Raw genomic sequence first — 13815 nt, forward strand, 5'->3', positions numbered from 1 at the left:
TCAGCTCCCGCATCGACAAGTGCAGTAGCCGGATAACAATCGATGGAAACAGTAATAGCAGCGGAAGTTCTTTTGGCAGTTTCGAATGAAGGTGTCAACGGTACGTCGCGAGGGGGTGGCGTCGGCGGAGGATATTCGACGGTTCGCCTGACAGCGGCCTCACCCCCGCGGGCTTCCACCGTTGACTACAGCAGAATCAAAAGCGGGTCGAGCGCGGTTTGGTGACGCGTACCGACGAGGTGATGGTGACCATGACTGTCTTCGCTGCGTGGCAGGAGTAAGCCGGTTACTTTCTAAGTATTCCTCGATTTCGGGAGGGAGTTCGCCATAGCGCGGGCAACGGGCGTCCAGATGGTATCCCCGCAGACCAATCCGTCGGCACTGGCAGTCGCGATACAAGTGACCAGCCTCCCTACAGTGGTAGCACAACTGACTGTTGTCGGGAGCGCGCCATACTGTAGACATGCGCGGACCAGGATGAAAGGCTGCTTGCAGATTCGTGCGGTGGATTGAACTTGGGAAGCGTCGAGGAATCCCAGCAGGCGGCTGCGTGAAACGGCCTGTCGACGGCGCGCAAACCCGAAATGCATCAGCGTACGAGAACGTGGGGGGTTCGGTACGTGTTGGTGGCGAGAGATGAACCACTTTGCCGATTTCCTCCCGAATGACGTCCGTAAGAGCCGCGGCACTCGGAGGTGCCGGAGCCGATGCATAAGACTAGTGCAGTTGAACAATCTGCCGTATTCGTTCGGTAAGGGACTCCCTGTCATCGTTTGCAGGCACGAGAGAGCTGGCAGCAGTCATGGTGGTGTGGCGTTCATACCGCGAGAGCCGCTGCCGAAACATACGTTCCATGACTGTTGCCTTACGAACGAACTGAGACACTGTTGTGGGAGGATTGCGCACGAGGCCCACGAAAAGCTGTTCTTTTACGCCTCGCATTAACAGACGCACCTTCTTCTCTTCTGGCATTAGTGGGTCGGCCCAACGGAACAATCGCGTCATGTCTTCGACGAACATAGTGACGGTTTCGTCCGGCATTTGGAACCTCGAAGACAGTGCCTGTTCGGCTGTTTCTTTTCTTTCGGAGGTGCTGAAGGCGTCGCGAAGCAGTCGGTAAAACTCCTTCCAGCTGGTCAATGAGGCTTCGTGGTTCTCGTACCATACTCTTGCCGCGTCTAAAAGGGAAAAGTAGACGGTCTTCAACTTACACCGATCGTCCCAGTCGTTAAAGGCGGCGACCCGGTCGAAATGGTCAAACCAGTTTTCAACGTCCTCAAAGGCGTCGCCATGGAACGGGTTAGGCGTGCGAGACGCGTTGACAATGCATGGTACAGCAGCATGTGGGATACCTTCGGTTTGGCTTGCGGTTGTTGTTGACATCTTCCTCATGGAGCTTGCCAGGGGACTTTATTGCGGTGGAAGACCTTGGAGGCGATGGCTGCTTCGATGGATGTCTGCCGTCCCCGAGGTACTGGTGTCGGTAGCTTCTGGTTCAGGACCAGTAGGCATACGGTGGATGCGTACCCCGCACCTCCACCAGTTTTTCGCGATAGGAAAAGGCAAGCAGTCAGTTCCAAGCGAACGGCCGTTTACTGTTCGTTTCTGCAACAGCTACCACGCACACTTCTTCATGCTCAGCTTCTAGCTTAACTAGCGCGTGCCAATATTCTCCTCGCCGCCGCAGTGACTGCCAGTCGTGCTCTCGTCTATACCGACTCGGAAGGCAAAAGATCTTGTGGAAACGACACCAAGCCATAGTCGGCAAAGTACTGTTGTCTCAGGTCGAGAGAGTCCAGATGGGGCTCGTAGTCGAAGGGACGGGTCCAGTAGGTGCAGACGTGTGCGCTTAAAGCTTGGCGTGTTTCATAAAGATATTATGGCTTCATTTGCAAGTACACGAATTTTCATTGCTGCGTCTGTTCTTGAGAATGGTATGGAATCTTGCAAGCCCTCCTCATGTGCAGATCGTGTTGCTGCATCCGCATGTTCATTGCCCATTATGCCACAGTGGCTTGGAATCCACTGTAACGTGATGTCGTGTCCTTACTCGATGAGGTGGTAGTAGTTCTCATTTCTAGAACTAGTTGTTTGTGGGATCCGCGGCATAAGGCAGAAACCAAACAATGAAGAGCATAGATAACCAGTGGACGATTAGGGTTACAGAATGAGTGCCAGGAGAAGGGAAGCACAGTCGAGCACGGCAGACGACTAGGTGGAGTGATGAAATTAGGAAATTCGCAGGCGCCAAATGAATTAGGTTGGCAAGGACAGGGGTAATTGGAGATCGTAGCACTGAACATAAAATAAGGCAATGATGATGATGGTGATGATGATGATGATGATGAAACTATTTGGCCTGGCTTCTAAAGAAAATGAAATAAGACAGAGCCCCGATGCTGGGGCGCAACTATGGGCTGTCCAGAGGGCATGGCCTAACTGTCCCAACGAGGGAGCGGCCCGCAGGACGTTCATTAAAGTTTTGCATCCACCCATCCATACTAAATTGCGGCTAAAATGACCTTTTCTATGGCCCGCGTGCACTGCGGGGAAGAAGTTATGGGGAGATTTGCAGGCAAAAGTCGAAGTGCGTCAGGTAAATGCGGCATTTGCAGTATATTATAACTATGCAAGCGATCCTCAGCTTTATAAATGTGTTTTACGAAGGTGCACAGTTCAGCCCACTGCGCTGGGAGTCATCTGCCTACTGCGCTGGGAGTTAATTGTCACCAAGAACAAAGCTTACAAAATGAGGGGAAGGGGAGGGAGGAGGTAGGTGTACTAACGCCGATGAGCGTGCGTAGTTAACGCGTGTGGATAAATTACAGGCAAAAGTCAAAAGTCAGGCCAGCCGACTTTTGGCGGCGGGATTCCCCTATTCGGTCTTGACTGCTGTGTCTGAGACCCTCCTTCAAAGGCTAAAACTAGGAACACGAAGAAAAGATGACCGTCGGAAGAATGACAAGCCTTTGGTTGTGCCGTACGTGCACAAGACCCTGCACAATCTCAAGGTGGCTAACAGGCATGGGGTGACCACTGTTTTTTCGGCACCCAACAAGCTGGCACAGTTATGCCCACGCATCTGCAACTCTAAAAGAAGAGGTTGTTAGCTAAAACATGACATGCCGTTCGTCAAGTGTTCCGCAGGAGTGGTCTACGCCCTTCCCTTGAAGTTTGGAAAGGTTTATGTCGGTCAAACCGGCCGCTGCATTAATGAACGCTTGGGGAAACATGCCCCAAATTTAAGTAACTTAAATGACTAGTACGCTCATTCGGTCGCGCACGTAATTAAATGCACAGGTTGCGAGGCTCGATTGGGAGAGACAAAGATTCTCGGTAAGAGTGCCGACACGACGGCGCGCGTCAGTTTAGAAGCGTTCCACATACAGAAATATGGCAGCAAGTGCATAAGCACCCCCTCTGCATCGCTTTTTGCTGCAGAGCTTCAATTTTTGGAAGCAACCGCTTACTGATTTGATTGTACGTTAGTATCCCTCGCCTTTCTTCTAGTTTTTTTTTTTTTTTTGTTTTTCAGTGTCTGTTTCCGTTGACTGCCGGCACGTTCGTTCATCGATGTGCAATGTCATTTTTTCCCGATTGTATCACTCGCTTCTGCCTTCACTTCTGCCTTTCCTCTTATATAAAGTATCCCTCTTACGTCAATAAAATTTAGTTGACAGTACAGCGCTTGTGTCTCGTCCTTGTTACTTTGTGGCTGCATGTGGTTGCGCTGTTACAATTCTTAGGTCAAGGATAAATTACAGCTTTCAGAAATCCCGAGCTCACCTTTACGATAGGAATATCCAAGGCCAAATGGACCCGACTGGAAGAAAATCTCGGCAGCGATCACCACATCCTTCAGCTTGAAATCCTGCATTCCTAAGAAGCCGAGCAGAACAGGAACGGCAAGGCTGACGGACTGGAAGGCCCTCCGAGAACATAACGTAGAAGAAAACATAAAAAATATTGAAGAGTGGCTCACCGAAGTGGTCAAGACGGCGGAGAAGCAGACTAAAGTAATCGAACTCACAATGGACACGCCGGTCGTAGACTCTCACCTCCTACATCTTTGGTATGCCAGAAGAGGACCGCTGAGGTGGTGGAAAAAGATGAAACTTAACCGCATACTGCGGAAACGGATCGCTCACATAACAAAGCAAGCAGAAGAATACGGAGATCAACCCAGCAGTCAGAACTGGTATGAGCTGTGCGACCAACTTCAAGGCACACTCATCACGAAGAAGACCTGGCATATACTACGAGCCCTTCTAGCTACCACTTAAACCAAGACCCAACAAAGAAATGACCTCAAGAAAATCATTCACTCCCATACAGGAACTAGGAAACAAATTTTGGAAGAAATCAAGCGTAAACTAGTAGGAGACAATGCCCCCAAGGTCACCGATCCCCGACCGTACAAAGGCGAACAAAACCTCACCCTCGAAAGCCCTTTTACGCTTCCTGAACTCCACGTCGGCCTTGCCAAATTGACCCGTAACACATCGTCAGGAAATGACAAGGTGACCAACAAGATCCTACGAAACGTCCCAGAGAAGGCCCTAATGGAATCCTCAACTACACGGATAACCGCTGGGAAAAAGGTGAGCTACCGGCAGAATGGAAGCACGCAGAAGTCATTATGACCCCAAAACCCAACAAGCACTACAAATCAGCAACCTACGGCCAATCACCCTTGCTTCCTGCGCTGGAAAGCTTCTCAAACACATGGTTCACGATCACCTCACCACATACCTCTAAAACTCAGGACTCATGCCTGACACAACAAAAAGTTCTCTATTTTAGGAATAGATGTAAAAGGAGCCTTCGATAATGTGAAGCATGAAGCAATCCTCCAGAATCTCCAAGACACAAACTACGGAATTCGGACCTGCCAATATGTACACGACTTTCTCAAAGATTGCACGGCTACGGTGGGTATCGGCCACATCCGAAGCAATAAATTCGAAACGACCAACAAAGGAACTCCACAAGGGTCAGTCATTTCACCTTTGCTGTTCAATCTCGCCATGATTAAGCGCCCGCAACAACTCGATGGCGTCGAATGTTTAAGCCATGCAATATACGTACGCCGACGATATAACATTATGGACAAAAGCGTCCACAACCGGCCAGCAGCAAACTACCCGCCAAGAGACAATCGATCAGATAGAACAGTACCTTTCAAGGTGCGGTCTCTAGTGCGCCCCCGAAAAATCAGAGCTATTTATAGTCAAGGCAAGGACCCGGGGAAGACCACCAGCCTACATCGCCCCAGATCCCAACGTCAGACTCAATGGAATCGATATCCTTCAAGTTGGCTCCCTCCGCGTCCTTGGCCTAACAATACATAAAGACGGTTATGGTGCAGCTACACTTACGAAGCTTCAGAAGACCATCACAAGTAACTCATCTCATTCGGCATATAACCACCCAAAGAAGAGGACTTAAAGAGCAAGAAACCATCCAATTAATTCAAGCACTCATTATAAGCCGGATCACATTTGGCACCCCTTATCTACTCTTCAAGAAAGCTGAAATTGAAAAACTCAACATCGTCATCAAAAAACCAATCAAGAGCGCACTAGGACTTTTCAGTACGACCTCAACCACGACACTCCTCAAACTTGGCCTCCGTAACACCTGGTAAGAAATGAGTGAAGCGCACAGAACCAGCCAGCAGGAACGCATTAACCTGACTCAAACAGGCCCAGCAGTACTTCGCAAACTCGCATACAGCAAAAACTTCATAGCAGACTCAGACGCTAAAGCCCGATTGCCGCCACTTCTTCGTGAGTCTATCTCAGTCGCTCTAATACCTCGCAACATGCATGAAACACACCACAAAGACAAGCAAGAGATAGAGCGTTAAGCAAGGAATATTCAAAAAAACCCAACACGAGATATACAGATGCGGCAGAATACCCAGTAGAAGAGCATACGCAATTACCGTGACCAATAATCAAGGGAATGAGCTAGTCGCGGCCACAATACCGGCCAGAAATCCAGAAACAGCGGAGGAAGTGGCAATCGTCCTCGGCATCGCCAAATGCAAAGACACAGGAATCATCTTGAACGACTCGCAAACGGCATGTAGAAACCTACAAAAAGGCCGAATTTCTGCCGCAGCAGTGAAGATTCTAAAGGAGATAACAAGACGCCAAGAACTACCCGAAACCTACGTCTAATGGACCCCAGGCCACGAACACCTGGCAGGAAACGAAGCAACACATGCTGTCGCCTGAGAGTATACCAGCTGGGATTTCCTGCCGCATGGTCTCCGCAAAGCGACAAGGGTGGAGGACATTCCCATCAACTACGTCGTAATATTTCAACATTACCGACTGGACAGAAAACAATATCCTCTACCACATCCAAAAGTAAGCAAGGAAGGAACCTCCGCCCTCCGCAGACTACAAACGAATACGTTTGTCACTGGAATTATCATGCACCGGATTGGCCCCACCAAATTCTCATACCTATGCCGATATTGTGATGTACCAGACACCCTCCAAGACATGGTGTTTGTGTGCCCCCACCGCGAGAAAAACAGTCAAGATTATGCCTCAGAACAGCTACAAGCCATCGAAGAAACGTGGGAGGCAATGTTACAGGCACAGAGCCTCGAAGATCAGCGAAGTCTTGTGGACCGGGCCCGGGCTGCGGCATTAGCCAACAGCTTTCTGGACTAGGAGAGCCGCCCACCTAGGGCGAAGAACACTTTCTCACTGTTTCTCACAATAAAAATTCCTTCCTCCTCCTCCTCAGCAAGGGCATCCGATTCATGGCCAGTCCCCAACAGTATGAGCCAACTATAAAAGCAAGTTATTCAACCTAAGTGCTCGAAAGCGTTATATATACGGCCGTTATCCTCAATGTTTCTTTGCATCCCAAGACAACTGTAAGTCACACCGAGTTCACATTTGACAGAAATGGGAGCAATGTTAGAGGCGATACACTGGGAATGGTTATCATTTGTGCCTTTAATATGATCGTTGCACATAATAAATGAAAATTTTGTTTCAATATTCATATGGTACACCGCATACAAGGCGCTCTGAACGAGTGCCATTGTTTGTTTCGTGGAAATAGGGGGCATGAGTTAGGTGATGCGTAGGCAGAGTTCAACCTCGGTGCTTCAATTAAATCTCGCAATTTAGCCCGCTGATCTGCGAGAACAACCTCCCCCCCCCCCGAGATCAAATGGGGCTGGAAAGAAAGGAAAGAAAAACCTCTACTGTGCACACTTTTTTGTGTGTGTGTTTGGTTTGCGACGCGGTTAACGTCATAATCGGGCTATATATAAGCATGCAGGCTGGTTTCATGGAGTTACTGCATCAATAACTTATCTGTAGCGATTCACTTTAGCTCATAGCGCCGAGCGCATATGCTCCTCGACGGAGATGAATGTGGTAATCAACTTACTATTGTCACGTAACTACAACGTGACAATGGTCTCCTTATGGCGACGGTTTGAAACATTTATTTCTCGCCATCTAGTTAATCAAAAACAAAAAATACGAAGAAAAAAATACAGAATATGAGTGCCGCGCGAAATGACCGTGCATGTCGAGACTACTCGGCATAGCAATCACGCAATTATTGGAGCTCGTTATAATATGTTCTTCATTAGAGAAAACGAAGGACAAACGAAAATGCGCATTTTCTATGGTTTCACCGTCTTTCATGGAGCTAATTCATAGATGTATGCGAGCTTTTATCCATCTTGCTGTATTGAGTTATGGCGTCCTTTACGGTGCTTTCTGAAAACACATTTAACAAGAAAATCGAGCAAATAAACCACATGCACCAACCAGAGCCAGTGCAGCAATAATAAAAAAAAATGCCTTACACTGATGTCAAATCCATGAGCTGCCGCAACAGCGACAGTTTCGCAAGAAGCACAACTACATTTGCAGCGAAGTCACCTGAAACTGTTTGCCGCGGTTTCGACATGTGGAGCCTCGCAAGTCGATCGTTGCAGAGCACCTGGATAACTCGATTTTATACACGTTTTCATTGGGCAGTGCCTAACCGAGCTCACCAGTACAAACAATGAATTCTTAGAACACATCTGAAAAAATCTCACAAACACGTAAGAGTGACGTAAATTAAAGAACAGCGTATAACTTCACCGATTACCGGCCCCGCAATGGCAATGACAGTCACTGCGCACATAAAGGCAAAATGCTCCCTGCATTCGTTACGAGGGATGCTGGCTCTGACAGTTATGCGTATGTTTGTACAAGTAAGTCTTGTGTGAACGACTAACACAATCAGTATCATAAAAGAGCCATCATAATCAACGGTGCGCAGCAACCACACATACACCGAAGTGTTCAGAACAGCTCGCATCGGTTCGCAGGGTTCATAGGCTCTCCTGGAGCGCAGTCAAAGGCTTCAGCGAACCGGGGCAACTGCTGCAGCGGTAGATTGCACGCAGCCTCGCTGTTTCCCACAGTGATGTCGCCATCGCACAGAATGTAACACATAGCGATGAACACCAGCGGCAGTCCCTGATACTTCTCGAGCCCTTTCACAGCGTTGTCCAGGGCACGGCCACTACTTTCGTAAGCATCGACAAGAGCGTTGAGGCCAATTGTCTGCGCTGCATAATATCTGGCAATAGCGCCTTCGCCGAACTGGCTGGCTTGCAGGCAATCGTATAAGGAGAGAATTTGTGGGACTTTTCGGGCGTCGTAGACGTTTAGAAGCAAGTCGCCCAGCGCTACGGTGACGCCGAATCCGAAGCCACCGTAGTTCACAGAAGATGGCAGCGTTGAATCGAACAGAGGAAAGGACAGGGCATACGGCATTAGCTGGAAGTCCCTCTTCCCGTAGGAGTGTACGTAGTAACGTAGGCGAATCATGGAGAGCAGCATCTGTTCCACTTCAGGCGTATTTCTGACTATTGCCGAATGTTGCCAGTTGCTCACCAACGAATCCGTCATGTCTGGTAGCTGGCCTCGGACAACGGTTTCGTTCTCTTCGCTGTGCTTCTCGAAGTTGTGGAACGCTGTCGTAAGAGAGCTCCAGTCGGCTACCACGGTTACGTTCTCGTCGAAGTAGGTCCAGTTGGAAAGACGGCGCCAGAAGGCAAGCCGCACCGACAGCGCCAGTTCTCTCGCAACGGGCCCTGCCTTGCCCTGGAAAACATCGGCGTTGTATCTACCAAACAGTGCCTGCCTAGAAAAGAACATGGCTCTGGTGGCACAGAAGATGCCATAGTGCACCTGAGCCATTTTGTAGTCAGCATCGTAATAATTGTAAATGAGCTCTCTGTTGGCGAAAAGTGCTGCCACTTGAACCGTGGACCAAGAGACTAGCGTGTGGAACGAGTCGGAGCCATTTGATCTCCAGAAATCCAGCAATGCGTTCACATAAGCGACGTGCGTCGTCGTCAGCAAGGGACCTGCGGCCAGACTCATGTTAAGCTTCCGGAGGGTTGCCGTCCACTTAGCTTCGGTCAGGCCTATGTCCGACGCATCCGGCATTAAACTTTTGACGCTGGCTTTGCGCATCGCCCCGGCGTAGAAAAGCTTTTTCAGCACAAGGTCCTCGAAACCTTCCGTCTGACTGTACATTAAGGTGACCGTGTTGTTCCGCTGAAAGCGCTCCTTGAGAAATTCGAAGTTCGCCTCGCCCTCATCATTCACGTACAGGCGCAGGTGTTTCTCGTACAGGAATGAAAACAGCCTGCCCGGACGTGCGTTCAGCTCAACCGCACTGCGGCTGCGGCTGCTGTTCGCCACGATGTCAAAATTGAGCAGCACGTCCCAGCCCAGTTTGAGGGAGCAGTACATGAGCGTGTAGAGGACGTCGGCGTCCGTGGACGGATGCGGCCATACGATGCCGGCGTCATCGAGCGCCTTCCGGACGGCCGGCAGATCGTCCCTGCCGCCATCGAACAGCGACACGCAGCTGCGGTACACGGCGGCGGCCCGTTGCTCCTCGTTTTGTCCGGACGGCGGAACGGTGATATCCTTCAGCGAGGTGGTAAGCTTGTCGAGCACGTAACGGAACTGTTCCTCCCACACGGTGTCGCTGTGCTCACGCCGCCAGCCGTCGCAAACGAAGCGCGTGAAGCTCTTGCACGGGTTCGCCGATTCGTTGATGGAGGAGCGGAGCCGCCTCGAGTAGGCGAGGCAGGCATGCGTCTCGCACGCGCTCGATAATGGCGCTGGCGTATGCCAGGCAGCCTTCACGATCGCCACTGTCGCCAGCGTCGCAAGCACAACCGTCGTCAATAGACACAGTGTGAGGCACAGAGGTCCAAAACTCTGCAATAAAGAAAGATCGAAATAAGAACGTTCACCTTTTTGGCAGGCAACGAATTCGGGGCGCAAAAGTGGAAGCAGGTTCAGCTTGTTAACTGTAAAAACGAGTTTTGTGCGCCAAGAGTGCCAGCAACTTGGCAGCGTTGATAACCGCTCGCGTTATATATATATACGCTCAGTGACAGAGCCTAATGAAGAACCTTTTTAGCAATATGATATTGCGCTTTTGTTTCCCCGAAGATCGTGCTCAAACAGCTGCATATAGTTGCGTTGCGCGCTAATCCGTGATCCGAGCAATGTCAGACGCCTGCACTCGAACCCACCTTGCTAAGCAAAAGACGTGGCGCTTGCTGCGGCAGACCTGAAGGAATATTGCGTATTCCGTCGGCTGTCAAAGCTCTAGGATGGGGTAAGTGTTCATAAAAAGATTGCCGGAGGTATCTATGTCTGGCGCCATAGTCGAGGCTTATGGAGGGTACCGTATTTTGCTTAAGTTCGTCACAGGAAACGCTGCGAATGCAGTCCGCGGCTTCTCACATTCTGTACTCAGATATCAAAACTGTCAATGTGAAAAAAGGCTGGCTTAACAGCGCAAATTTGACGACCAGAAAATGCAGTTATTACGCCTATGTGTGCCGCTATGTGCACTACATTTTCAGTATGTCGACGGACGCTGGTGAACATTACTACTTACATTCTGAACGATTCTACAGCGAAGCTGTTAGTTCGACTAGAAGCGCTCAAAAACGTTACATGCCTGTTTTCACGGTTCTTAAGCGAGAGAGAGAAGTTCATTGCGCCCGAATGTTATCATTTGGAAAATATAGGAAATATTCGGGTGGATAGGCAAGCAAATTTTAAACTGTGTAGGTCATTTGGGGTCTAAATAAAAATGTCTAAACTCTTGTATTAGGCTTCTTAGAGGCGTTATATGAAACGCTTACAGAGTTTCCCCGTTGCACCAGGAGGAGCAAAGACTGCAGAGATTTCATACTAAGGGAAAATGGGGGGTAAAGCCGTATGTGCCACGTACCGAAAGTTTGAAGCTGTACGTTAATGATCTCCAAAGTTCCACGCGTTATTATGAGGCGTGAAATCCCTTTTCCTGATCCCAGGCAAGGTTTCAAGCGAGCCATTGTGGACGACGTCTTAAAGCGCGCGTGTGTGTGCGTGTGCGTATGCGCGTTTGCGTGTGTGTGTAAAAACTTAAATTCTTATTGTGATGTTTAGTGTAATATCTTATTGTATCCTTATAATACAAAAACCCACAGGATCTTCCGAAATGATAATGTTAGAGATATATTTCTCAGCCGGCTTCTCACGCAACAGCGCATAAAGCAATAGCACCACCCTCGTATGCTTGTACGAAATGTATGCGTAATATTTCCCTTCGATAATCTTTGTATTAGACTATATGCATAATAGCAGTGCTTGGTGAGCCACATCTCGAAAATATGGGACCATCGTCGGCGCAAGCGACAAGTGCCACATATACAATTTCACGTCCAGGCATACATCGTGGCATACATCGAGGCATACATCGTGTAAGTGACATCTCACGCCAACGTCCCGTGGACACCTTCACGGCGCTGGAGTCGCCCGAGTTTTGGGCCGTGGACAACCGTGTGTGGGAGTCTGGTGCATACTCCGTGGAGCTTATGTATATAGCGACGTCGATCCACTGAACTTTCTGCGAAATGGCGCATAATCGTCCTAGTCAAAGAACTCACCCGGCGCGGCTTCGGCGTCACCTCGGAGAACGTATCTTGGGGCAACGGGGGCGGTCTGAAGGACGGCTGTCCGAGGAAGGCTGCGGAGCTCGCAAGCGCATCGGCTGAACTAGGGTTACACACTTGCGATGTGGAGCTGATGGGGCGTGATGGGAACGACGCTGGGCTTTGTGCACCGTCCAGGAGCCCTTCCTGCGACATTTGTGACATAGGTAGGCTCCCCATAGCGGCGGTCGGATCGTTGCCGGAAGCACCGGATGGACCGCGATAGTGCGGTCCCGTCGGTGACAGGGCACCGTCCGCTGGTTTCGCCTGGTAAAAGCCCCTGCTCTTGCGATTGAACGGTAAGCGCGCGGTGACAACTCTGACTCCTGCATCTGACAAAGAAATTCATGTTAGGTCACAGAAGACATTCTACGGGATCGGACATGCTAAGTCGCTCTCTTTCTTGTACTCTAGTGTGCTAAGCGACAGATACGTACGTCCTATACGGGGTGTCCCAACTATCATGCACCAAGGTTTAAACATATGCGAACGCCACGTAGCTGGACAGGACCATTTCGAGGTAATACTATAATACGGGTAATACAACGCCAGAGAGTTAGCGGATGGCCTAATAGAGTGCACACCCTGCAGCTAGGCGAGTGGTGTGCCGTACCGCCGGGCTTGCATCACCACAGGGGTCCTCTCCGCCTTCGATAAACGTAGACAACTCAACGGCCGCCTACAATGTCGGAAACGCGATGATGTAAGATAGAAATCCAAAATTCAACATACACCAGCTCATTAGCGTTGGCAGCCAAAACCACGCGTTGGAGCTCGTGACCGACGCGGCACGTTAAGCCTAACCGTACAGGTCGGCAGCTCGAAAGCGCGCTATACCTTGCGACCGTCCTTGCCGGGGAGCTCGCCGTCCCGCTCGAGGGCTTCGACTACGATCCGGTGGACGCATGTCGAAGTCGTCTCGCTCCTTGGGGACTCGCCTCTTCAGGCCACGGCGCTCGGGGGAACCGGGCTTGGATGTTTTGGATCGCGCCTTCTTGCGTTCCTCGTCCTTAGCCTGGGGCACCTGCGCTCCGAAGGTGGGCGGGACATCCTCTGTTGTTGGCTGCATCGTTGAGCACTGTATATACGCGTTTGTTGAGACGAGTAGATCGATGAAGCTACTGGTGCTGCTGCTCTCTGTTACCAAGAGGCTTAGGATCGTCTTCTTCGATCGCGCTCAGAGGATGCCGCGTGGGCACCTGAACAGCGCGTGAGCGCGTACGCTTGGACAGATTGTTGTCCTTCCCCTCGCGTAGTACGTACCAACTGGAAGACGGGGCAAAGAATTATGCGGAGTGCACGAAAAGTGTTAGATTTCGTTGTTACAAAAAAAAGCAGAATATTTTTATTTATACGCTGACTTCTTTTACAGAGATCCGTATACGTGTGCCCTGGCCTACGCGTTCGCTTTATTCGTCGATGTGAGAGCTACACACTGTCAGCTGTGTTTTATCCCAAGTTTAACATGCGACGCGACACGCGACATCCTGCTGTACCTTCTTAGACCGTATCATAGTTTTCGGATATGAACTGTGCTACACTAAAGCGCGTATAGCCTTCCTGTGGTATTACAGATCTCAGTAAAACTCTGTCAATAAACTTTTGCGTTATAGGGCACATTGAGCGCGCGTCTACGTGTGCTTTTCTTTTGTTTTTATCAAACTCCCTTTCTGTCATCCCTCAGCTGGTGCAGCGTACCAACCCTGTCGATGGGCTATATAGCCTCTCCAAATATAATTAAAATTTCTCTGTCTCCCTCTTTTTCT

At 49.9% G+C, this 13815-nt stretch overlaps 1 protein-coding gene across 1 annotated transcript; it reads right to left on the bottom strand.

Moving 5' to 3' along the window:
• Positions 1-8336: 8336 nt before the first annotated feature.
• On the bottom strand, positions 8337-13118 carry LOC129386314 (endothelin-converting enzyme 1-like). Its single transcript, XM_055074157.2, has 3 exons — positions 12887-13118; positions 12005-12375; positions 8337-10277 (listed from the first exon to the last, which is right to left on the bottom strand). The coding sequence occupies exons 1-3, from the start codon at positions 13116-13118 to the stop codon at positions 8337-8339; spliced, it is 2544 nt and encodes an 847-aa protein (XP_054930132.2).
• Between the last annotated feature and the right edge of the window lie 697 nt (positions 13119-13815).

This window comes from Dermacentor andersoni, chromosome 4, assembly GCF_023375885.2.
Source record: "Dermacentor andersoni chromosome 4, qqDerAnde1_hic_scaffold, whole genome shotgun sequence".
Lineage (NCBI taxonomy): Eukaryota > Metazoa > Arthropoda > Arachnida > Ixodida > Ixodidae > Dermacentor > Dermacentor andersoni.